The sequence below is a fragment of the Melospiza melodia genome, chromosome 1, assembly GCF_035770615.1.
Source record: "Melospiza melodia melodia isolate bMelMel2 chromosome 1, bMelMel2.pri, whole genome shotgun sequence".
NCBI lineage: Eukaryota > Metazoa > Chordata > Aves > Passeriformes > Passerellidae > Melospiza > Melospiza melodia.
The window spans coordinates 150,672,339-150,696,491 of record NC_086194.1 but is presented as its reverse complement, the minus strand read 5'-3'; the positions used below and the strand labels follow the sequence as shown (position 1 = coordinate 150,696,491).

Here is a 24,153-nt window from a genome sequence, read left to right as displayed (position 1 = left end):
CAGTAATTATTAGTTAACAAAGAACAGTCTTTGAGATGCTTTGCAGTTTCTGCAAAGATTCTTTCTTTTGAGCTGTTCTCTGCAGGCTGTCTTAAGTGATATATTTCAGCTTAAGTACATGCAGCGTGCTAATCTCCATCAAGATTCATCTTTCTGATGAAGAAGGATTTTTGGTAACAGGAGATTTGATTTGGGTTGGCACTGTAGTTTCATTTCTTCGGTGTTTTTATTGAAGTGCTAATCATTATTGACAAAAGCTGACAAAAGCTAAAACTTTGCTCTTCTGTTAAAGGCAGTCACATGTATCATATGCTGGGCACCTCAACTGTCCAGAGATCTGTCACTTGTTTCACTTGTGAAAGCTGTGAATTACAGACCTAACACAGTCATTTTATTAATATATGCACTTAGGGTTCTGAAAGATCACTTAGGAAATTTAGATGTAGTGCTATTCACATGAAATGAATGTGTATCTTCTGTAGGCTCTTTTTATGAACTCTCAAGAACATTTATATAGCATAGCTGCACTTAATATTTCAACACGGATTTAACTGTAAAGGTAAACATTTACTGTGTCCTTAGAATCTGCTACATTTCGAGTAGTTTGGCAAATCAGGTTATAATTGCCTTTTGGCTAACTATTATGCTAAGATTTTGAGAAATATTCTTTCACCAACCTGAACATCAGCATTTTGTTTTCTTACATGGCTTCCTTGCTTTTATTTTGATTTTTTCATGATGTAATTGTTGCTTTGTACACACAATTTAGCTTCTCTTTTATTTTCCAGCTGTAATATTAACATTACCAAACCCAAGGACTCTAACTCCCTCATTACTACTGCAAAGGTTTTTGTTCCAACTTTTGTTAAAGTGTTTGTGTTTTTATATAGCTTTACTTCCGTTTTCTTCCATCACGTGTCCCTTACAAGGCAAACATCTGTCACTTAATCAAAGTTATTTACCTGGTATGCCACACAGTTGTGTTCTTATTTATAGAATACTTTCTTAGACTCATTTTGCAATTTATAAAGTCATTATAGGATGTAGCCAGGATGTGCATCTGCTTGTGTCTGCTTCAGGGGTCGTCTTGTAAATACCATGTGCATTTAATGGTATCCCCATGAATTGACAAGGGGGAGAGCAATTCATGTTGATCTGCAAGCAGAGTAGTAGATGAAGATCTGGCTTCTTACACAGTAAGAAGCTATTTAGCAAGGAAGTTAGGTTCTGCTGGCTTGGCCTTTACCAACAAGGTACCACTGTCATGACAGTAGGAGATCTTTAGGATTTACTGCTCAGCAAAGAAAGGATTAGAAGTGTATAATGGAGAATGAGGCTAACTGTCTGTTTGTGCTACTTTTTTGAATAAAACATCTTTGCAGGGCAAGTCCAGTGGAATAATCTGTTTAGGACTAGAAACCATAGTAGATTTGTGAGTTTGAGAGTCACAAGATTTAGTTGTCATGACATTCAATGTAGGTAACACAGACGCAACTATTCCACCAACTGTGAGCATTGGATCATAAATCTAGGAAGTTTTCCCATAAATTGACGCTTAGGTCTTGATTTTGGCAGCCTGTTTTATTGGCTAGTCACAGCATATCAAGAGCAACGTCAGTTTAGATTTGGTGTGGATTGCATTTCACATGGGCTGTTGAAGGGCCTGCTCATTTCTTGGGTCAGAAGCAGAAACAGGTTGAAAACACATGAAACTCATTTTGTAGCATTCAGTTGTGGCTATTAGTTATGTCAGTAATTGAATTTAACTGCCAGATAAAAATTTGGGGTATTCTTTGAAACAGAAAAGATCTGGGGTTGAATGCCTGAACAGATGCATTCAGTGTATGGGGCAGGGGAGTTCCAGCCACCTCAGCATTGTTGCAGTTACATCTGGCACATGTTAGAACCTGTTTGAACTGTTGAGATGTGCCACTGATAGGGGCTGTGCAAAAGCAGAACACAGCAGTTGTTCCTTTGTGTTCTGCAGGGGTGTTTGTGTAGTAGTGCCTCACGCGTGAACAGTCAGAACAGCACAGGAAGGAATGTGCTGGATTGCTTCAGTGTTGTCCACTTCTCTGCTCTTGCCTAGAAAATGCATCAAAGAACATAATACTAAATCACACTTTTAAAAAATTGGTTGGTAACTGGTTTTGGTGGGACTTTACCTACCACTGACACTTTCAGAAGTTTGGTTTACTGTGCATCTTAGTGTTTGAGGAGTAAGTGTGGCAGTATAGTACAGTGTATTGTGAACACTAATGTAGGGTGATGTAAAGCTTAAACAGAAGTACTTCTCATTGATTTAACATATCTTGCTTTATAAAAATTCAAGGGAGTCACACTTATGTATAAGGATGAAGATGCTTGAAGAACTTGTGTAGAACATTTCTAGTCTGCAGTGATATGAACATTTTAAGTTTCAACAAGAACATTTTGGGGCACTTTTCAACTACACTATTCTGGAAGGAGCTGTTGTTGGTTACCAAGAAAACCACTTGGAACAGGAAGGGTTTTGCATTCTGAGGGGTTTTGCATTCTGAGTACATGACTTGCAGCTTGATTAGTGTAACAACAAATTAGCTTCAGTTGCAACCCTCAAGTTTAATTTTTTTTTTTTTAAATCAAGTCCAGATCAAATGTTACTGTTTCTCAGCAGATGTGGCAGGCAGCATTCAGCAAATCTGTGGAAAGTGCAGTTATAATCAATGTAAATTGGAAGCAGTTGTATTGTTCAGTATTGTCTGTGAGGAGGAAATTCAGCAGAGTTGACACTAAAGGGTAGTCACTGGGAGTGTTTCCAGTGTAGTTATTTAGACTAATTATTTGTCACCTCTCTTCAGTGAAAGTAAATTAAGCTTATTAACTAATATCTGTCCAAGGAAAGTGATTGCACATGGTGAATAATTAATCCTGGGTTTTGTAAGTGTTGCCATCAGGATTTGCTGGCATATGTACTAGAAACAAGCAAATGGTATTTCAAAATTTGAACGATTCTCAGGGTTGAAGCTGCATTTTGATTAGAGACTGATGAAAGGTACGAAAAACACAGTCTTAAAGCTGAAATGCTGTTGTATAGCATAGATCCTAAGGAAAAACTGAATCCCTGATATATATTTCTTTTGTACTGGATATATTTAGAAATTCTTTTTCTCTTAGTAGCAACACTTGTCCGTATAAAAGGACCTGTTAGGAATTCTCTCCTATGATGCTTTACCCATGTAGAATCTGGCTAGAAAGATGCAATAGTGGTAATTCTTCACACAAAGTTTGTCCTTTGTTTCTCCAGAATTTTGTCTGTAGTTTGGTGTCTTTTTTTCTGCCTGTGAGTGCATCTGTGAATTATGAAGAGAAATAATCTCTGCACTGACATCTCTGCTGCTAAATTACTAGAAACCCATCTGTAGCTCTGAAGCTTGGTGTTTTCTTGTCTCTCAGTTCATATACACATACCTACTTGTAATTTTCCTTTCCACTCCCAAAAGGCAGGAAAAAAATTAAATTAGAGGGACATATATTGAGGCTTCAGACTGAGGACTGCTTCTGAGGTGCTTGGTCCCTTCAGCATTGTTTGAGAAAGTGCCAGCCTGAGGCTGGTGCAGATCAAGTGAACAGGTCAGCAGTGCACAGCACAGGTCATTACTGGAGCCAGCCCTCAGCCTCCATAGCTGGCCAACAGGCAAGCTTGAAACTTGGACCCTGAAACTGAGCGTGGTGGCATTCTGCCAGCCAGCCCAAATCAAAGCTGGTTATTACACAGCATTCTGAAGAAATGTACTTTAGTCTTGGGGTTGCTCTCTTACCTTTCACCGTTTTCTTTGCATCTTCTTTTTGAGGTAATGCCATGGGAGTTGATAGGATTCAAAGTACTGTTTTAAGAATTTGTAGTCATTAAATAAAAGAAGTTGGAAAAAAAAAAAGCCTTTCATTCATTAGTACTTTGGATAATTCTACAGGGAACTATGCTGGATTATTCACCTTGTGTACCAAATAATCCACCTTCACCAAAGCTCTGCGTTTACTTCTTGAATAAACTATATGCCTATATAGAATTACTGATTTTGTTTATCTTTTTATGTTTGCCATCATTAAGCTTGTGTAACATAGTCATGTTGCTGGCCAGGCTGTAGCATATCTCTTTTTGCCTCTACAGATCTTCACTCTCAAGGGGTAGACATCACTTCCACCTGAAGTGAGGTACCAGAAACCAGAGTTAAATTATGCACCTTCTCTTACAAGCAGATTAATGTGACACCCAGTTGAAGCTGGTACCTATGATAAATGGTGACTGCACACAGTTTATTAAAAAACAAACTGTTTTTATCTTGACTCAAATAACCCAAATATAAAGGCTCAGGTGGATGTTCAGCTGTCCATAATACCTTAGCATCTTTACTGTATCTGTGTTCATCTGTAGGTGGAAGAAACATACTGTCCTGTGTCCAGTATAATTTGTTTGCTGTATTCTCCTTGTGCTTGTTCCCTCTGTGACCCTAGAGGTGCTTTTTCTTTTTCATAGGAATAATCCTTCTATTAGACCAGAATCTCTTTGGTTCTGAGCTGAGTGCTTGTTTCCTTCCACACGAACAATATGCATTCTCAGCATTTTTCCTCAATCACTTCTATCCTAGTTGTTTGTAGGTTTGTATTTTTGGTACTGTTTCTTTAGCAATGCCTTTTAAAGGAAGTTAAAGTAAGCTGTCAGATGTATATACTGAGGAATAGCATTGCATGAGTACTGAGGTACAGTGTTGAATTCATGTAAACATTTGGATCTCCATTTGGGCCTGTATATTTGGTAAGAATTGTCTGTTTTTATTATGTTTTAATCTTCTAAAGGACACCAGCTCCCAGTTTATGAACAAGATTTTTTAGTATAGTGTGTTTTTGATGGGAATGTTAGAGGGCCATTTGAATAAACAAAAAAAAAAGCTAGCAAGTAAAGGCAGGCTCAGGTGGAATATGAAGCTCTTAAGTAGAAAAATATGAGAATAAAACCTGTTTATTAGATTTGGAAATCATTATACCTGTTGAAGATACTTCTGACATCAATGTAAGAAATGGAAGGGATTGTTAGCTCCAACACCAGTACAAAAATCATGGATTCATTTTTCAATTGATCAGATTTTTCTCATTATAGTGTGTGTGGTTCTTTAAACAAAAGCCAAAATGATTCTTTTCTTTGCTGATGTTTAACTAACTAGTTTTTTCTTTGAGTTTAGTGGTTGATTGCAAAATGAGCAATTGAATAGAAGGAAATATTTGGTAAACATGATTAGAATATTTATTGGATAATAAAGAAATACCCAGGGAGAATGAGAGAATTAAGAACCTGACTTCCATATTTTAAACGAGCAATTGGAAATGAGACTTTTATAATGTCAGTGACTTAGTCTGTTGCTCTGAAAGTACTTGTATATCTTTGATTTTGCATACATGTTGGATTTGGCTGTGCTTATGTATAATACAAGAACATACCTTTTTGATGTGTTTTACTGACAATATGGTAATTATGTCTGTGTGTGATAATTTTGATGATCTTGAAGACTCACAAGGGCTTGTGGAGTTTTTAGTTAATTAAATAGGTGTTACGAGACACAGTGAACAGATCAACACTGAACACAGGAAAAATAGATCCCTAGAATCTGCTTCAAAGCTTGTATTATTTTTGAGGAATGAATGGTGTAAAGTAATGGCAGGGTCAATGCTTAAAGATGGTAAATTTAGATTTTGCAGTAATTGTAGTCTTTGAAGTACAAAGTATTACACATTTACTGAGATTTAATGTTTTGCTTTAAATAGCTTTTGATAGCCTTTAAAATTCTTTTGAGGTTGATACTTAATGAGGCCACAAAATAATAATTTTCAAGTCTTTGTACTCTTTCTGCAGTTATGCAATGTGTTCATGTGAACCATTAGCACACCTTGTCCATTCATGTCCTTGCTGTTGAAGACACTCTTGATCCATCCTTTGCTATATTAAAGGCTTTTCTGGTAATCAGAAAAACAAAACTTCCCTGTTTTCCCTGTGCTTGCCTGTTTCCAGAAACTTCTTTTTAATATTGTAACTTTTCTCTTAAAGGATAGTGGAATTGGCTTTTGAGGTACAGTAAGGGACAGAGTTAAGTCCCTTTATTTAGCAGTGAGGTTGGATTTAAAGGATCACTCTTCCAACCCCAACCATTTTGATTTACCTTTTTGGATTTGACAGAATTCAGCTACAGAAGTACAGCTTCTTTTTTTTTGTTTTTTTTTTTTAGTTTTGTGTATTTTGTTTGTGGTATGTCCATTTAGGGCAACAATTTTGTTCAAATACTAGTTTTGTTTTGCTAATGCAGACATGCAACTTCTTACTGTTCTAACAAGCTATAAAAAAATTGTCATAATTTCAAGTAACCTTTTTTCTCTCAGTGGAAATGTGTCCTTTTTTCCCCACCAAAATATTTTATCTATTTATGAAAGAAAATAAACAACATACACAAGTTTTTAGTAGAAGAAAGTCACAGAAGCCCCCTAATCATAGCCCACTTACCTTTTTGGACAATTATTTTTTTACTGAGATCTTTTTATTGTTGCTGTTTACTTGAAGTTGGGGTTGTGTTCAGCTCTTAAATCTTTGGCAAGGAATTTGAAACTGTGTTAGTTCCCAAAAAGACCTTTGAACTGGGTTTGTCAGTGCAGTTTTCCTCACTGAGCACCAGCATGTTTGAGCCCTTCTGGCTCCCTGTTTTACCTGCTAATGGCAACCAAATGGTTCTGTGTGGCAGATTTAGAGGATTGATTTAATGGCTGTTTCTGCTGCTTCTGGGATTGTGTGAAGGGGGAAAGAGGAGAGGAAAGGGAGAGGATGGGGTTACTTCCCTAGACAGTAAAGCAGGCTGCACTGTGGGAAGCCTGTTCCCCAAAGCCTCAACCACCCCGGTGGCTCCTGAGATTGGATACTCTGTAGTATCCAAAGCAATGGTACTGGGTTTATATAAGCTGTAAAACTGAGTAATGCTTGCTTTGTTTTAGTAAACACAGGTCTTTGTGGTTTGGAGGTTTATGGCCACTGGCAACTTTTACCTGATCACCTCTGGTGGTTTTGCTCATCTGCAGCTGTTTAGTTACAGTACTGGCAAGGGTCTGCTGATTCCTTTTTGTCCCCCACCCACAACTAACATTTACCTACAAGATAAGTGGTGATGATGGATAGCATTGAGTTTGGCCTTGCTGATTTTTCTCATAGGATCTTTTTCTCAGGGAAAGATACAAGACACAATTATAATATAGATGTAAAAGTTCTCTGCTTTTTTCATGATTGCTTTCCCTTTGCACTGCCTTCATTATGCCAGTGCTTCCCTATTGAATGTCCCTGCTTCTTTCCAGATTTGCTTCTGGCTATTTTTTGTTTGTAATATATTTTGATTTTTGGCTGCTCTGATGAATACTGATTTTTCTCATGGTCTTTATATTTGGATTTTATGGAACATAATGCTGCTGTCAAATCCCTTCCCTTGTTTCCACTAACACCCACCATCAACAACAGGAGGATTCCTAGATCCAAGTAAAAAAGTTAGACCTTCTTGCAGAAGTAAAGAAAGACTGGATGTTTAAAGTGTAAGTAACTAAAAAAGGTCCTGAATTCACACTGAGGGCATTCCATGATGAAAGTTTATTTTTTTCCCCTTGATTTTTTCAGATCTCCACCCTATACCTTGTAGAGTTCTGAAGATGCAGTTCTTTAAAGATATAACTTTATGCTTCATATATATATGGTTTACACACATCAAAACATAAAAGACATAAAGAAGACTGAGATATGGTTGTTATCTCCTCAGAGCAGGGAACTTGTAATTTTATTCTTTAATGCATTAAAAAATATATATCATGTCACTTTGATTATTTCTGGAGACAATTACTAACTAGTGCCTAGAAAAAGAGTTTTTTGCAAAGAAATAGCAATTAGTGACTGATGTCGACTTGTGGTTTCATGGCAGTTCAGATCCCTAGCATCTGTCCCATTGATGAGTCAGTAAGCTGAATTTGATCTGAACATCCTAAATGTTCCTCTAATGCAGCTACAGGTTTAAGATGTTCAAGAGCCACTTTAGTTTATCTTGTGTTTAAAAATAAGACTGAAAACTCCCAATCCCTTGTTGATACCAACAGATTTTTAGTTCAGATCTGTTGCATTTTGAGGCACATAGCCAATGACCAAGCTAGAAGTAATCATAGACTGCTTTCTTGCCTGCTTTCTGAAACATGTGATCCACAGGTAGACTCATCAGAAGCTTTGTAAGGCTCAGATCATGTTGTGGGAAATTAGAACTTTCCTACCTTCAGATTCAGGTGTCTGTTTTTTCTTGCACACTTTCTTCTCATGCTGTCGCATAGCACAGGTCACTGTTTCTCACTTCTTGCTGTATTACAAACCAGTATTATTATTTGCATGTAGCAATCATAATTTTTAATCTAATGATCATAACTTTAATGACCAGATGATACAAAATGAATAGTTATTTTAAAAGCAACTCAAGTTTAGAGCTTCTAACATGTCCAGAGTTGTGCATTCTTTGCTTAAAAGGGATTTTTTTCAAGATTTTTTTCCTTTCAGAAATTTTTTGATTTCGTAGTTTTTGTTCTTGTAATATGCATTCATTTTTGCTGTGCTGTATAAAGCTGAATTTTATTGTTCCATTAAAACACACACTGTATTGAGAATTGAGAATGGATAGCCTCTGTTCGTTTTCTAAGCCATACTTAAGTTTGTACTCTGACTGTATTGTTTTGTTTTCACAATTGTTTCAAGGAAATCTGTGGGAGTTTTTTGAAATTTGCATGTGAGTGAACACTTTAAAAAATGTTTTCATCACTGACAACTTATATTTCAGAATTTATGTTAAAAAATCTATACAGAAGTCCATTTTGAAATTATAGCATATTTCTCTTCTAATCCCATATCTAAAATTTTCAGAAATATCAAGTTAATATTTGGATTTACTGAAAAAAAAAGAAATTGGTGAACATTGAAGTTCGTTGTTCTCTCCCTTGTAATAAATCGTGTGATTAACAGTGTTTCCTACAGCAGCCTAGGCAGCTGCAGCTCCTGAAAATTCCTCTGTGTCAGAGATGATGTCAGATACCAGGCAGCCTTTAGTGAAGACTGTAGAAGAGCAGAAGTTGAAGACATCAGTCTTGGAGGTGTTTTTGGAATGGAGTGTTCTAAAGCAAGTTTAATTGTTTGGGATTTTTTGATAGTAATTAACTTGGTCATCTAGCAAGTTGCTCTCTGAAGACTGAAAATTGTGTTAGTAAATGTGGACATGAGATATGGTTGGGTTTTTTTGTGAGTAGTGACTTCATTTTGGCATTTCGACCAGTAATACTTCCATTTCCCTTCCTACATGTACCTTTAGGGGTTTGATATATGTCATTAAGGAGCTAGACATTGTTTCATTTACAATAATAATCATAGTTACTTAAATGTTAAGAAAAGGGATCAAAATTTTTGTTTTTGAAAACTAGATATCAAACATCAGATTAAGTATAAATACAGATTGTTGTAGGTATGTAGATGAAGCATTTGTTATAAAAACAGCATGCACTTTCTGGTTGCCTAAGAGGAAAGGTGTGCAAATGCTGACTGAAATTATTTGGGCATTTAAATTACATTCAGGTTCTTCTAAGGCACAATTGCTAGGTTCTAGTAGCAGGTTACCAGTTTTGTTATTTTGGAAAAAATGAACTAATCGTGTTTTACTGTACAGGATATGAGTAATAACAAAAATCAAATTTTTTCAAACATTTTGCAGGTTCCAGCTTTGCAGTTGGGGACTCTGTATAAACCTCTGGATCCAGCTGTTCACCACTATATTCTTTCAATCACTCTGAGGTGTTGATTTTACAAGAATGAGTTGCTGTTGCTAAAGTCTACAAACTGAAAATATTTCATAACGGGCCTGTGAACTTACATGGATTGGTTACATTCATGCCTATGCATGCTGTATAATAAGGACCAATTCATATTTTTGTTCAAAAATAGCAAAGAAAACTATTTTCTTTAATGGTACGCCAGATTTATTAAAATATTTCAGCAAGTCTGTATTACAGTTTGTCAGCAAACTAGCTACAACCAAAGAGTATTTAAAAATCATTTAATTAGGACAGATTCATTTTCACTCCATGCCACTACACAGCAAGACTTGCTTGTTCATATTTCTTTAAATTTATTCTGGAACTTGTCCAAGTTCAGCTTTAATGAGTAGCCTATCCTGCTAGTTAGGATTTATTTTCCCCTAGAGAAAAGTGTTTGAATTGGTAGTTTTTTAACCTGTTCAGTTAAATGAACATATGTTCAGAACTGCATCTTAACTCTTGAGTGTAAAGATTCGAGAAATAATTATTCCTATTGTTATTGCAGTTCCAAAATGCAGTTTAAGTAGTGTTTTTAGACCCAAACTATGTGCTATCACTTTTTTAATAAGGTGAAGAGTTTTGATATTAAGTTTCTTAATGCAAATTTAACGATACAGTATAGAACCATAGATCTGATTTGGTTTACTGAAAAAAATATTTGTACTTGTATTTTCACTTATTACTTGAATATATCTCTTGGGTCGTAAAACTTGGTTAAATATAGCTCAATACCTTATTAATGATGTATTTTCCATATTAACAGGTGCAGGTTGGTGGCAAACTTACATTTTAAGATCTTTAAAATGCATTATTTGTGTTTCAGAACTATTATAATAAATCCTGAATTATAATTGTACTTTCATCACTAGCCGGGTCTAGTAAAAATTTCCTTTAAGGAACATTTGCTGCACACATGGTAAAATGCTTCCTCCGCCTTGATATTTTTTTTTCTATAAAAAAGGATTTGTTTTCAACTTCCCATTCCTCCAAATATATCTGAAAAGGACCAGAAGACTTTATTCCTATGGGATTGTTAAAGTACAGTAAGTGTAGAATTTGCATATTGTTAAAAAAAAATTCATATGCTGTTACTACTCCTAAGGGACAATTTTATATAAAACTTTTAAGTTTTGAATGTAGCATAGGTTAGTACAGTAGCTGTAGTATGTATTAGCTGAATAGTCAGACTTTTAAAGCAAAATCTTTTGCATTGCTATATTATATGCTGTGATTTTCCCAGCTCTTCAGATTCCCTCTGAAATACATTAATTTGTTAATAAAAATGTGTTTAGATGGACTTATTGTCAAGTCATGTTCGTTCTGAAGTTTGCTGAAAAATGTTTTCTATCTTCTTGGTTCCTTCCCAATTTTACATTAGGAAATGCATCTTTTGAAATATTTAAACACTTTGTTCTGAAATACTTAGTTGTAATCCTGCAAAATAGTATTCAGAAATAAGGCGGAAAATAGAGAAAACATTGTGTAAAAGGATTACAAAAGGAAAAAATACCAGAAAAGAGAAATGTAACAATGCACTTCCATACTGAGATAAATACTAAAGGATTACACCACATGACTTAAGAAAAATAGGAATACCAGGAAACAATCTGATGTCACTATGCATTACATTTCTTTCTGGGTAATGCAAGCTAAAGCTTTCCTGAAATGCATAGCAGGTTTTCCAACTTCAGTTGTGTAAAAGAAATTGGTTATGCTGTCTATATAATATGAAATTTCAAAATAAATTAATCATTGTGTATACCATTTTGTTTCACAGGAATGGATTTTCTTTTTCATTTTTTTGCCTTTTATACTCCTTTACTCATGCACACCTCTTTTGCTTGAATTGATAAATTACTGAGCTTGGATTTGAACTCTAGGAAATTTTTGGAAAACAAGTTCAAATTCTAACTTGGGATGAACATCAGAAAAGATTTCAGAATTGTAGTCTCCACCTGTGCTTTTCATGGCACCCAGAGCTTTTCTTTGGGTGGCTACAGTCATATGTGTGTGCATTTGCACAGAGCATTTCTTGTGTATCTGAGGAGCTGGAATGGGACACGTGTTTTATGTAATTGTATCCACAAGGCAGTGATCATGTGTCCTCTTGTGCATTTGTGTGGTAGTAATGATCAGAATATGTTCCAGGCTCTTTATTCCTTTTGGGTGTCTGAGTCCAAGTGTTTTTCTTTACTGGTGATTTTTTGTCTTGTTTTGGTTTTTTAAACCAGGCAGCATCTTTCTTTATGTGCTTGACGTAATACTAGTATTATTTTCAGGTTTTGTTTCATCTCTCCTTAAAGTAGTTCTAATTTTCAGACTAGGTAGTTTTCTGATGTTTAGAAAAATGCTTTTTTTAAATGGATTTTTTTACACCAGCTAAATTCAAATGTGTTTGGATATGTTATTTTCTACGCTGTGTACTTGTTATAAGAAGAGCATTTTCAGGAAAGGTTTGTGGTGTGTTTAAACTTCAAACTGAAAGAGAAAGAGCTTCAGGAGTTTTGTACAGAGATTTCTTACCCTTTTGGTGACCTGCTGTGCTGCAGTTGATAGAAGTGAGCCTGGAATGGGGTCTGGTCATGTACTCCAGAAAGCTGTGTACTTGGCTGTCAGCAGATGAGGCAGTGGGAGATGCAGAGTTCCCCCTAACAGGTCATACATAACTTCTTTGTTCTAGCTTGCTGTTTGGTGTTTGTGACTCCTATTAAAACAAACAAAATCCAAAAAAAAAAAAGACCAACCAAACAAGGCTTAATACAAGTTGTGTTCTTCAAAGGCCTCTAATGAATTTTGATTTTTCTAGCACCAAAGGCTGTACCTATAGGTGAATTCAGACTTCAAAGGTGGATGGGTTTATTCAAACAGGAGACTGCTCTTTTTGAAGGGGGGGTTGTGGAGCGTGGTGTGTGTTCATATGAAAGAAATTTCTACTACCAAACACAAGGCTGAGTTCTTCCATATAAACATGAAATGTTTTTCCTCCATTCGTGGTTTTTTCTGCAGATGGCATTTGAAGCTGGCAGCATAATTGTGTCATTAGCTTCAAATGAGTTGCAAATCAGAGGCAGTCTTGTTTCTGGTTTCCTCCCCATTCTCAGCATTTTTGAGACAGGTAATCCTGGTTCCAAGCTTTATGAGGTTGGAAAACCTCATTCTAAACAATACTGATTACTATTGCAGAAGGTTATAACATCTGGTTTTGTTTGTTCTTTGTCCTTCATCTGTATTTACATCAATTTCTGAAAAATCTTTCATGAGTATCTCCTTTCATAAGAATCAATTTTTATTTTAATAATAAAATAGTGAGGAGCAATGGCTATTGTGGATGGGCTTTATGTGACACTTTGATCTGTGGTGCAGACATCCCCAGCTGAGAAGTGTTATACTTTATAAGCAGTGGGCAGAAACAGTGACCTGCAGAGACATTACATTTGTAATCCTCAGGTCTTGAATGAATGGATATCCGTCTGCTGTGTCTACAAGTGCTGATGTATTTCAATTTACCTTAAAAGGTTCTAGACTACAGTGTTAGTTGAGGATATTTGTTTTTACTGTAGGTATCTAACACTGAGCTTAATTCCTCTTGGTCCAGAGAAGATGATTTTCACTTACCAGCTGTTTGCTGGTATTGACAAGGAATTAAAGGAAGAAGCTCTGTTTAGGACTTGAGGTGAATGCTTTTATGGCCAAGTCTAAATTGAAATAGATGACATTATATTTAGCTGTACCACCATGTAAAAACAGTGGTTGAGAGATGTCTTCAGATGTTCAGAATGCTTATTTCCAAACCATGCTTCATAAGTCACATCTGCAACTTATGGGCCAAAAGTATTAGCAGCAGAATATTTTATTTCACTTCTTCATCTAGAGCATAATTATCCTGGTCTGAGAAGTGATACGATATTTTTCTCTTCACAGTTGTCTTGGTGAAGGCCCACTCTCACAATCAGATGCAGAATATTCAAGAAGTCTACTCCTTATTACCAGAACTTTGTGTCATTTCATGCTGCTGAAGGTTTTAGAATTTGACATCATAAATGGCCTGTTTCTTAATTCATGGAGCCTCCTGCTCTCTACTTTTGGGCCTAGATAGAAGATGTGGTGTATTATGGCTGCTTCTGAGAGTTCCTTGGAAGATTTTGATTTTGCTGATCTGGAGAGTCATTGAATGTCTGCATGTCTTTACATTTTCAGTCCCTGGGCATTTTAGTAAAGCATGCTTTTCTTCAGGGCCAATGGATTTTGTGTGCAGTTTCAGCAGCTTTGCCTCATTTGAGGCTCTGATTCTCAGTGAAACATTTACCTACTATTTATTTTTAAGGGGCTTTAAACATGTCCCTAAAATTTCTAATGGAGGAGATGCTCCAGAATGAGAATGAGCTAGTATGTGGATCAGTATTTAAATTTCATGGAATCATAGAATGGTTAAGATTTGGTGCAATGTTAAAGATCATCTAGTTCCAACCCTCCATGTAGGACATTAGAGAAAATAATGCTAAATAGCAGAAAAAGTACATTTCAGTGGTGGAGTGGGAGGTGATTAGGGCAGGAATGATAATGTTAAAAACATGATACAGGAAAAGGCTTCAAACTGAGAGAGCTAAAGAACATTGATAGTTATTGAATGTAGCAAATCAGTCTTGTTGCTTGATTTCAGGTAATAGTGTGTAAATTAGGAAGAAAAAATAAATTACTGACTTAGCTATAGTTTTTGTAAAGCATTCTTGTTGATGGTGGATTATATTGTCCCAGAGGAATTTATTTCCCAAACAAATGTCCTTTACTTTGCCCTGTTGAATGCCTGTCTCCTCCTGTTGCTCCTCCCCAATTAAAAGATAAGGCATTGAAAAAGAATTGTAGAATCACTTAATGAGCTCTGTTAGCAAAATACAGAATGTGGGCTTGTTTGTATTTTGATGTATGAATATTGTCTATATGTTTTTGGTGTCTCTAGCCATATGTCATTTAGTGATGCACTGTAAGCTTTGTAAATAAAACAATCTCGAACATTCAACTTTTGAACAGGTTGTTTTAGTATCTGCATAATTTTGATTAGCTCTTATTTTGATGGGAGCACATGGAATTGCTTTTATTTAATATTTTCAAGTCAAGGGATAATTAGATAAAAATATATGATTTTTTTCTGTCACATTCTGGAGGGAGATATGAAGTTAAATCATGTAACAATTCCTATTTAGGTTTCATTTCGAGTAAGTAGAATCAGGTCTAATCTAAGAAATCCAATAAGCACACAGTTCCAACCTTACAAACTAACTACTTGTACTCTAATATTCTGTGACTAAGTTTTAAAGTGGTTATTTTTTATGTGCCAGAGTAATGATTTTCTGTTTTTCTTTTATTTTAAACAGGACCAAGCGAGCTCATGTCCCCCTAACAGAATGCATTTTTGAGCTCCCTAATTTGACAGTCCAAGCAACTAGAGCTCAAACCCTTCTGCTTCAAACTATTTATCAGAGCTGGTGTCATCCTGTTGGAAATGTCAGTTCAGTGGTGGTAAATGAAGCTTTACTGAATGAGGTTTTCCAAACTTCAGGTAAATATGTGTTGGTTTTGGTTCTTTATTGTGGTACAGAACACTGCTAGTGAGTGTCCATACAGCTATATCCTTTAAATCCAGCTTTTTACTTATAGTAGGTAACAGACAGAATTTTTTTTGTGTGTGTATATGGGTATTTATAGCTTATATTTAAAATCCAGGATGTAAGCTAAGCCACCCAGCTTCACTCCTTGGCACCAATTTCTGGATGCTTTTCATTTTCCCATACAGGATAATTTTTCCATGCTTCCCTCATCTGAAACATCCACTTTTACAACCGTATATGGTACAATGTTGTTACTTTAGGATCATTCAGAGGTGAAACTGGGTTATTAAGGGCTTTATTAATCAATGGCATACATTGAATTCTTTAGAAGGGCTGCAGATGTTTCTCATTATTTCATAAATAAATATTACTTAACTGTTGTGAAATTGCTGAAGATATGCAAGTGCTGGTGATGATTACATGCATAATGAAAATCGTTATCTGTCATCCTTTTGTAAAACACCCATGGATTTTTGGGAATAAATAAAGGATTTTGACCAGTGTACAGAGGAAGCCAGAGTTTTCAAGTAATCCGGAAAATGATTTTTTAAAAATTTCTATGCAGGCTAGAATAATTTAGAGCTGTTATTGTTTATTTGTTGTAAATAAACCCATAACAAGAATAACAGATATTTTGGAGTATCCAGCATTGCCACTCTTTGAGAATGTATTCCGAGAATGATTTAGGTGCAGAAAATCATTATTTGAAGCAGAGTGGTGAATTAGACCACTGGAAGTCTTTCAGCTCTGCATTTCTTTCCGTTTTTCTTTTTCACTCCTTCTGTTTATTGAAGTTAAATCTGTGTTGATCTAATGTTACAAAAGAACAGTTGTATTTTTTTGCAACCCTTGGAATAAGTGTTTAAAGTGATTAGGTTTTTCTTCTTTCATGAAAGTCACTTTTGTCTTCATTTCTTCAGTCTGTGTGGGTCACCTAAGAATGGGATTGTGTCATTTTATTTTCAAGTCCTGATACTCGTAAAGGTAGCAGGTTTATAGTCCGCATCACAGAGCAATCTGAAAATACAGTTGTTTGATCACTTCAGATGCTCTTAGGGTTTGCAGAGTTTCAAACTAACCTGTTCTATTATTTAACATGTTTCAGTCCATCAGTGCAATGAACTGTGAAACAACTCTGCTAACAGTATCTCTGCAGAATAGAAATCTGGAGCACACATTTTAAGTACTTCAAATAAAGTAAATGAACAATATAATGCAGTTATTTTGATCTTCTCTTGTTCATGGCTTAACGCTTCACCTGGTAAATTTTACACTTCTGTAGTTGTGTTTGGCATTAACTAGACTGAAGCCAGCTTTTTGTTCAAGGCTATGAAATGATTGCTGTCAATCCTTTTGTCTGAATTTTTGGCTTGGTTGATTCTGTAATCCTCCTGTGTTCATTTGAATACTGTTGTATTCAATTTAATATCATGCCTTCCTGAAAGTCATCCTTGTAATTAGGGTCAGCTTCCACATATTTTAACAGTAACACATATGTGTATAAGCCTCTAAAAATACTTGATTGTATTTTCACAAGGAAGTTGAAATTTCAAGTTTTCTTTTGTAATTTTTCTTCTTTTTTTTTTTAAATGAAGTAACTATGAGCATAATGCAGTCCGTAAGGAACTTGTCAGTAAACAAGGCACATCTGTTAAACACTTTTACTTACATTCCGCTTAGTTTCTCCAACATAAAACAAAAGCTGCTGAATGTTTTACTTGGGAGTCCTTGTGTTGAGTTCCTGCCTGCTGCTGCATGCCCCAGTGCTCCTTTAGGCTGGTACAGAGTGGCCTTACAGGGCTCATGTCTTGGGGCTGGCAGTAGCCTGGCAAGGTCTTTGGGCTGCCCCTCCTGCCATTGTGTGTTTGAGAATCTTTGTGGGTGAACAGATGAGCTTTTCTTGTGTAACCTAAACTCTCAAGAAAAAGATTGCCTTTTTCCCATGGTATTGTGTTTTCCATATGAGCGCAGCTTGGTTTTGGCTATGCACAGAAGTAATACTTTAAGAAAATAGGTTTCCGTGTCCATGGTGTTGTGGATTAATATTTCTTTGATTAATTTTCTACAAGTAATGAAAGTATAACCACTTGTTTTTAAATTGCTCTTTACTGTCCTTCCTTTTCTTTTTCTGACTATATTTATATTAAATTGTAGTGTTCTTGCAGGAAAAAGCAACAATTTACTCAAAGATTCCCTTACCTTCACTTTATTCTACTTTTCAGGGAATCCTTTTCTTGAAATTATTTGATTACATTCTGCTGTTTCAAGGAATTATAAACTATGTGTTTCATTAATACAGCAGCCCAAATTTTCTTCTATGTTTACATTTTCAAACTTCTAAAAGCCATCTTTCTAACTAGTTAGAAATATAGCAGGACAAACAGCTATGTCTGCTGATTTTTTTCCTGTTAAAAGTAAATAAAAAAGCCTTCCCAAACGTGACATTATTCTGAAAATAAAGGCTTATATATTTCGTCTTCTATTTGTAATGGTCTGCTATTATCCTGAGGTGTCCAGCAAATCTGACTGCTATAGGCAGTTCACAGGATTTTATACATTCTTGATACTCAGTGTAACATCATGCTTGTTTTGTAATTTGTGAATGAAATGTGTCCTCCTATGGAAATGGTCTAGTCATTAGCTACCCACCCGGATCTGTTCTAGCAATCTGTTTCACTGATATACTGTGACTTGAAAGTTTTCTTCTCTGGGTAGCTCCTCATACATAGCTAGTCTCAAATGTGTTTGCCATTTGTTTACCAAGCCTACAACTTTGTCAACTGCTTGTGTCTGCATTGCCACTTTTTGTGTGTGGTTGAAGGGTATTATTGGACAGAAACAGTTGTTGCTGAGCTCATTGTCTTTGTTGGGGCTTTGTGCCGGATGCTGTTGAGAGTGTTTGGCTTCCTTAATACATCAGTTCAGTATTACTTGAACTCAAAAGTGGTACCCCAACCTTTGTAACCTCTCAGCCAAGATCTTTTTCAGCAGTCATTGTGCTACAGCTTTTAGTTATATGTTTTTTCCAACACAGCCATCTCTTCCAGTTTTATCACTGAAACTTTTAACATGGGCTTTAAATATGGGCTAAGATATTCCATAGGAGAGAGACAGATAATATAGGGGAAAATATAAATAAAAAATGTAAAGGAAGAAAAACAGGAGAAACAGGATCACCTAATAAAAAGGGAAGAGAGCAGCAGAGGAATATAAAGCAAGAAGCAGGTAGAAAGAGTTAAAGTAGAAAAGCAGTAGAAGTTAAGAAAACCAAAAATTAATAGGAAGACAAGTACAAATGCATGAGTTGCAGGAGAGGGGGGAACCTTTGGGAGGAATCCATGACTATTGGCCCTTTCACCTGCTGTGGAGAGGCTCACAAGGTACAAAGGCCCCTTTGGGAATCTGTTTGTTAGGTAATGGCTGAAAGACCTTCTATGGATCTGGTTTAAAAAGTGAGCGCTGCACTGTGTGTTTCCACAAACATCTGAACAGAGTTTATTGCTAGTATCTGGAGTTCTGTCCTAAATTTTCACCTGGTGCAGAAATTTTATCCTGCTCCAAAACTTCTTTCAAAGGTTATTGAGGCTGAAGTAGGTCTAGGGATTCAAAATGACCTCTCTGAGCTCTGTGTTCTGCAAATTCTTTTTTGTAATAGATTACTGGAATACCAGAAAGGGAAGATTGCTTGAAGATTAGCACTCTTTTGTCCCCCATCTACTTTCCTCTCCTTGTTCTTCAGAAACCTTTTCCTACTAGGAGAAAGACACTTTACTCAAATATTCCCTAGTTTGATATTAGATTGTTGTCTTCATTAGATCACCTGAGAGTTTGTTTTTTATTTAACTTGCCCAAAGGCAAGCTGTCTGAAAAAAAAAAATTAAAAAATCTGAAGTCTCAAAAGCAAGTGGTGTGTGTTTGGTATCTGACAAAATTTAAAAATGAGGTGCCTGTACTACTTAAAATTCATATTTGTCATACATATTAGGAAGGTCTCTTATCTTAAAACTTCCAGTAAAAGATGCATACAGTACTGTGCTTGACTGAGCGTAGCACTTGTGAAGGACAGATAAAATAAATATGTCAGGAAAGATGTATGATTTTTGCTCTGGACATTTTTTTATAAACATGTTTAATATTGTGTCTCTCTTAGCTTGAGATGATTTAATTCTGCTAAGAGTAATTTTAAATTATAAATGAATTATAAATTATATGGAATTTAATGAAACTTGTGCAAGCATTCAACTCCCTTCATTGCATTTACACCTTTGGTAACCCATGAATTTAAGTGTCTAGTTGGGAAAAGTTCTTTTTAAGATTTTTAGAAGTCAAGATAGATTAAAAAAGAGAGATAATATAAACAGTTAAACTTACTGCTTGAATGAGTAAGTATTATCATTTAAGTACACGATTGATACATACTGCCTGAAACAGTTATGCAGGAACAAAAAGTGTAGAAAACTTAAAATAGATGGGAATACTAGTGATAAAATGCAGCATAACAAACAGAAACTAAAACAGCTGCAAACAGCTTTTTGCTCTTTTTCATGGGTCAAGAAAAAGCATTACTAACTTTTTAATGCATTACATCTAAAATAAAAAAAGCACAAAAGCAGTCTTCAATCCACATGAAACTCTTTGGAAATTTATGTTTTGGTTTAGCTTTATAATCCTTTTGGTATACAAGCACAACAGCATGTTACATGTCAGTTAAATAGTGTGAGTTCTTATGCTTGTGAAACATCCTGATTCTGCATTTCAGTCACTATAAATGTGGAAACAAATACGCATTTGAAATACATAATGTTTTCTACCTTATGCCATGTATAGATGTTAATATTATTGCAATTATTAATATACAGTTTAAAAAATAAAAGTGTGCAAGATACCAAAATATTAGGAAAACAGCATTAGTTAAGATCTTTCAAAGGTTGAGCATGATTAATCCTATAGAGTAATTGTACTCTATATTTTTTCCATTATTTGTTAGTAAGTACCTGAAACACTCTGTTTCTAACCATTTCAGCTTGCCAAGAAAATACATACACAGTCACACATGGCTTTAGTTTACTCTGGAAAACTGGAACTTGCTACCACTTTTTCCTTGTCCTGTTCAGGTAGTTCATTATTTTGTTGACAGTTCGGTTCCATTAATCTGGTATTTTTGGGAAAATTGCTTGCAGACCTTACGTTTCTCTACTGAAGGTGATCAAATAGGCATTGAATCCCTCATGTAAATGATGTCTTAAAGTTAAAATAAAATCTATTTTCCAGAAAGTAACTGTAAAACTATTTTATGCAAGATTTCATGTGGGATACCTTAATGGTTGAATAATAAATTTTACCTCATAAAAATGAAATTCAATAATACAGTAGCTTTCTCAGCGCAGTAGCATCTGGTTGAATCTCATGAGAGCCAATATTTTCCAACTCATTAGGATCATGTCGTTCTGTATGTCGTCAACATTGACTTAGCCAAGCTACCTTTACTTACATAACCGCCAAACTATTAAATAGGTCTCTTGTGGAGTGAAGTCAAATATTCCTCTTATTTTGCTTTTGCCTTGGAAGAAGAAAAGAAAATGTACATGCTGTAACATTTAAACATCTGGTCTAAACCACATCAGGGTAACAGTGAGGAAAGTAACAGGATTCAGTATTCTTCCCAGGTGTACATATAAAAAAGGGTTGTGGAGCTGCTGCATAGTTCTTTTAACCACTTAGGAAAAAGACTAAAATAAGTGACTTGCCTCTCTAATACCCCTGTTTTTAAAACTACTTTTTTCCTCTTGCCTGCTCCCTTGCCACCAAACTCCAAAACACAAAAGCCAGCCAAAGACCAACATCTCAGAATTTTAGAGATAATACAGGTTGTTCAGCTTTAACTTCCTTGCAACATACGGGCTTTTAATCTCTGTTCTATATAACATGGACAATGTTGCATTCATTTGGAGGAGTATGAATTGAAATTTCTGTCTAAAATAGAAGTGTAAGAAGTGTAATTGCTTGGGAGTGGCAGGACACATCTATACGAAACTTGCACAGTATAAACAGTGTGGATGATTACCCACATGTGTCCTCATCCTTCATGTAGGATGAGAATGCAGTGTATAAATAGTATTATTTTTATATGTTGTGCATTTCTGTGAAACTCTGGTAGATTATCAAGTCTATTTTCAGATGGAAAACCAGCACGGATAAGCAACCTAAGAACCTAAGATTTCTTCTTTAGCTTAATTTTTTTAAGCTTGATATAGTTGTGTATAAGATGTTATTTCCTCTTGTAGTAAACATTTTCAGTGATATTCTTAAGTCATGAACTGACTTGCACTGAAAGGAGGTAGGTGGGACATTTTATTACTCCAGTACATAATCAGTAAGATTTATCTGAAGAAATCCTCTGCCAGAAGCAGTGGCTCTGTTGTGACCTGAAATGAGGCATTGAAACCAGTAATTACGATTGCCTTTTTTTTTCCTGGTCTAATTAATATATACTAATAAGCTTTGAAATTGAAACATACAGTATTCTGATGAAAGAATGGTGGTAGGCATACTTAAGGCATTCATGTGAGTTTAAATTTAATATGTAATGTTGTGCTAAAGAATCTAATGTACTTCAAAATCCACATGAGACTTTTTAAATGTCTTTTGTGTTGAAAATTAATATATACATACTGTCAACAGAACAGTGAAGGAGAAAAAAGATAAATAAATGAGTGGGCTGTGAAAGGAATACATGCACACATAAAATCCATAGCTGTGCATAAATGTGTACAAATTTCTTAAGCTGAATTGTTTCAGAATTGCAGGAGAGCTCAGTTCAGTGTCTATGTTGAAATTAACAAACTCTTGAGTATGCTAGGAAAAAACCAGCAAACTCTTGGTGTGCTACCAAAAAACCAAGGCACCTAAGCTTAGAGCTATAAATATTGCCCTTACTCCAGAGTCAGTAGTTTATTTGCACAAATAACAATGTGACTGAGAGCACCTGTTTTGTTTGTTCAGCTGCTAGTTTGATGTTATTGCTTGTTCTTGTGCTTGGATAGCAGAGAGGTAGGCTGCCTTTTTGCCTTGTTCTAGCTGCCAGGTACTACATCAGGTGAAAAACTACAGGGAGATTGAGATGTTGGCTTCTAAAACCAATAAAGCATGTTGAGCCTAAATTACTGAAATTCAGTGTTACAGCAGGAAGACTAGGAAGAACGTAAATCTTGAATCTGCTGAATAATAGAAACTGGGAATTTTCTGAGAAGCATTCAGAGCACACACAAAAGAAAACTTCAGAGATAACAGAAGGGTGTTTTTTTTCCCTGTGTGCAAAGGCCCAGAGAACCTGTCAAATATAGAGTGAACCTGGAAACCATCAGTGGTTGCTGATGTAAAAATAAACCATGAATGAGGCGGGCATAGTGTTTTCTTGACATCTGTGTTTTTTAAGAAAAAGGTTCGTGCAGAGGTGTTGCAGTAGAAGTATTGATGCCAGTCACTGCCATTTCCTGAACACTGCTTTTCAGAAGAGCAGAAGAAAGCTAATTCTTTGTAGCTGGCAAAAAATAATAGGGTTGTCAGAAAAATCAAGTTTGAAGGGTCTACAGGAAGTCTCTGCCGTTCAGTCTTGTGTTAGAATCAGAGTCAATTACGGGATCAGACCAAGTTCTTTAGGGCTATACCCAGTAAGACCTTGAAAATCTCCAAGGGTAAGAATCCCCTACCTTTCTGTGCAGCCTTTGCCACTGCTTGACTGTTCTCATGGTGAGATAGCTTTTCCACCATTCTAGGCAGAACCATTCATATTTCAGTGTATGACAATTGTCTTTCATCCTACTGCTCTTCACCTCTGTTTAGAACCTTCATCACAACTTTCTCACACATACAGGAATGCTGCTAGTATGTCAAGTGTGTTGTTGCTGTTTTTGACCTTATTAAACATTAAAACAAAACTACAACTTAGAAATCTTGACTAGTCTTAACACTGTCTGATGGTGACTCTGAAATCTTTTTCCTGTTCAAATTCTCATGCCAACTAGATTTAACCTGAGTGTCAGTGCATCAGTACATACAAAATAAATCATGCTACTTTGTGATTAGTAAATATACTGGTGTATGACATGAATTAATTCCAGCTTATAATATCACTCTCCGCTGGTTTGACATTGTGGAAATTCCCAAAGTCACTAGCTCTTCTTTTGCCCTTCCAATTAAACAATCTTATTTTGTAGGTTACTCAGTTTGTGTCATGAGATATTCTGAGATGAAATGAAAATGCAAACAGGTGTTACAGCATAAAGAAATTATTGTAGTTTATGGTCATTGTGGGATAATGTTTTCTGTTTATGGTATCATTGGACTTTTTTTTATTATGTTTACTTACTTCTTTTTATTTATTGAAACAACTTGAATCACTTTAAAAGAATTTGGAATGCCTCATAGCACCTATTTTCCCTCTTTTTATTCAGAATGAGACATTTCAGTTTGGAAAGGAACAGACTAATTAGGGGTTTTTATCTTCATGAGGCAAGAAATATCAAGACATTTTTAAATGGAGAAGATTATTATGGAATGTGAATGAAATGAGAAAATAGTAAAGATAAAATTGAAATATTTCTGTGAGGAACTTATTGTAGTAAAAATGTGTTTATTGTAGTAGTAGTTTTTA

General features: G+C 35.5%; 2 protein-coding genes across 7 annotated transcripts in view; one reads left to right on the top strand and one right to left on the bottom strand.

The window, feature by feature from the left end:
- The window catches only part of LOC134426653 (cytochrome c oxidase subunit 6C), a 475,168-nt gene that overhangs the window by 115,043 nt on the left and 335,972 nt on the right, over positions 1 to 24,153 (bottom strand). The window lies entirely within an intron of this gene.
- Positions 1 to 24,153, top strand: part of VPS13B (vacuolar protein sorting 13 homolog B) — a 429,375-nt gene that overhangs the window by 77,474 nt on the left and 327,748 nt on the right. For all 6 annotated transcript variants that reach the window (XM_063171820.1, XM_063171844.1, XM_063171830.1 and 3 more), the window contains exon 17: positions 15,267 to 15,451. In XM_063171820.1, the coding sequence (XP_063027890.1) occupies positions 15,267 to 15,451 (185 nt within the window). The remainder of the gene's footprint in view (positions 1 to 15,266; positions 15,452 to 24,153) is intronic.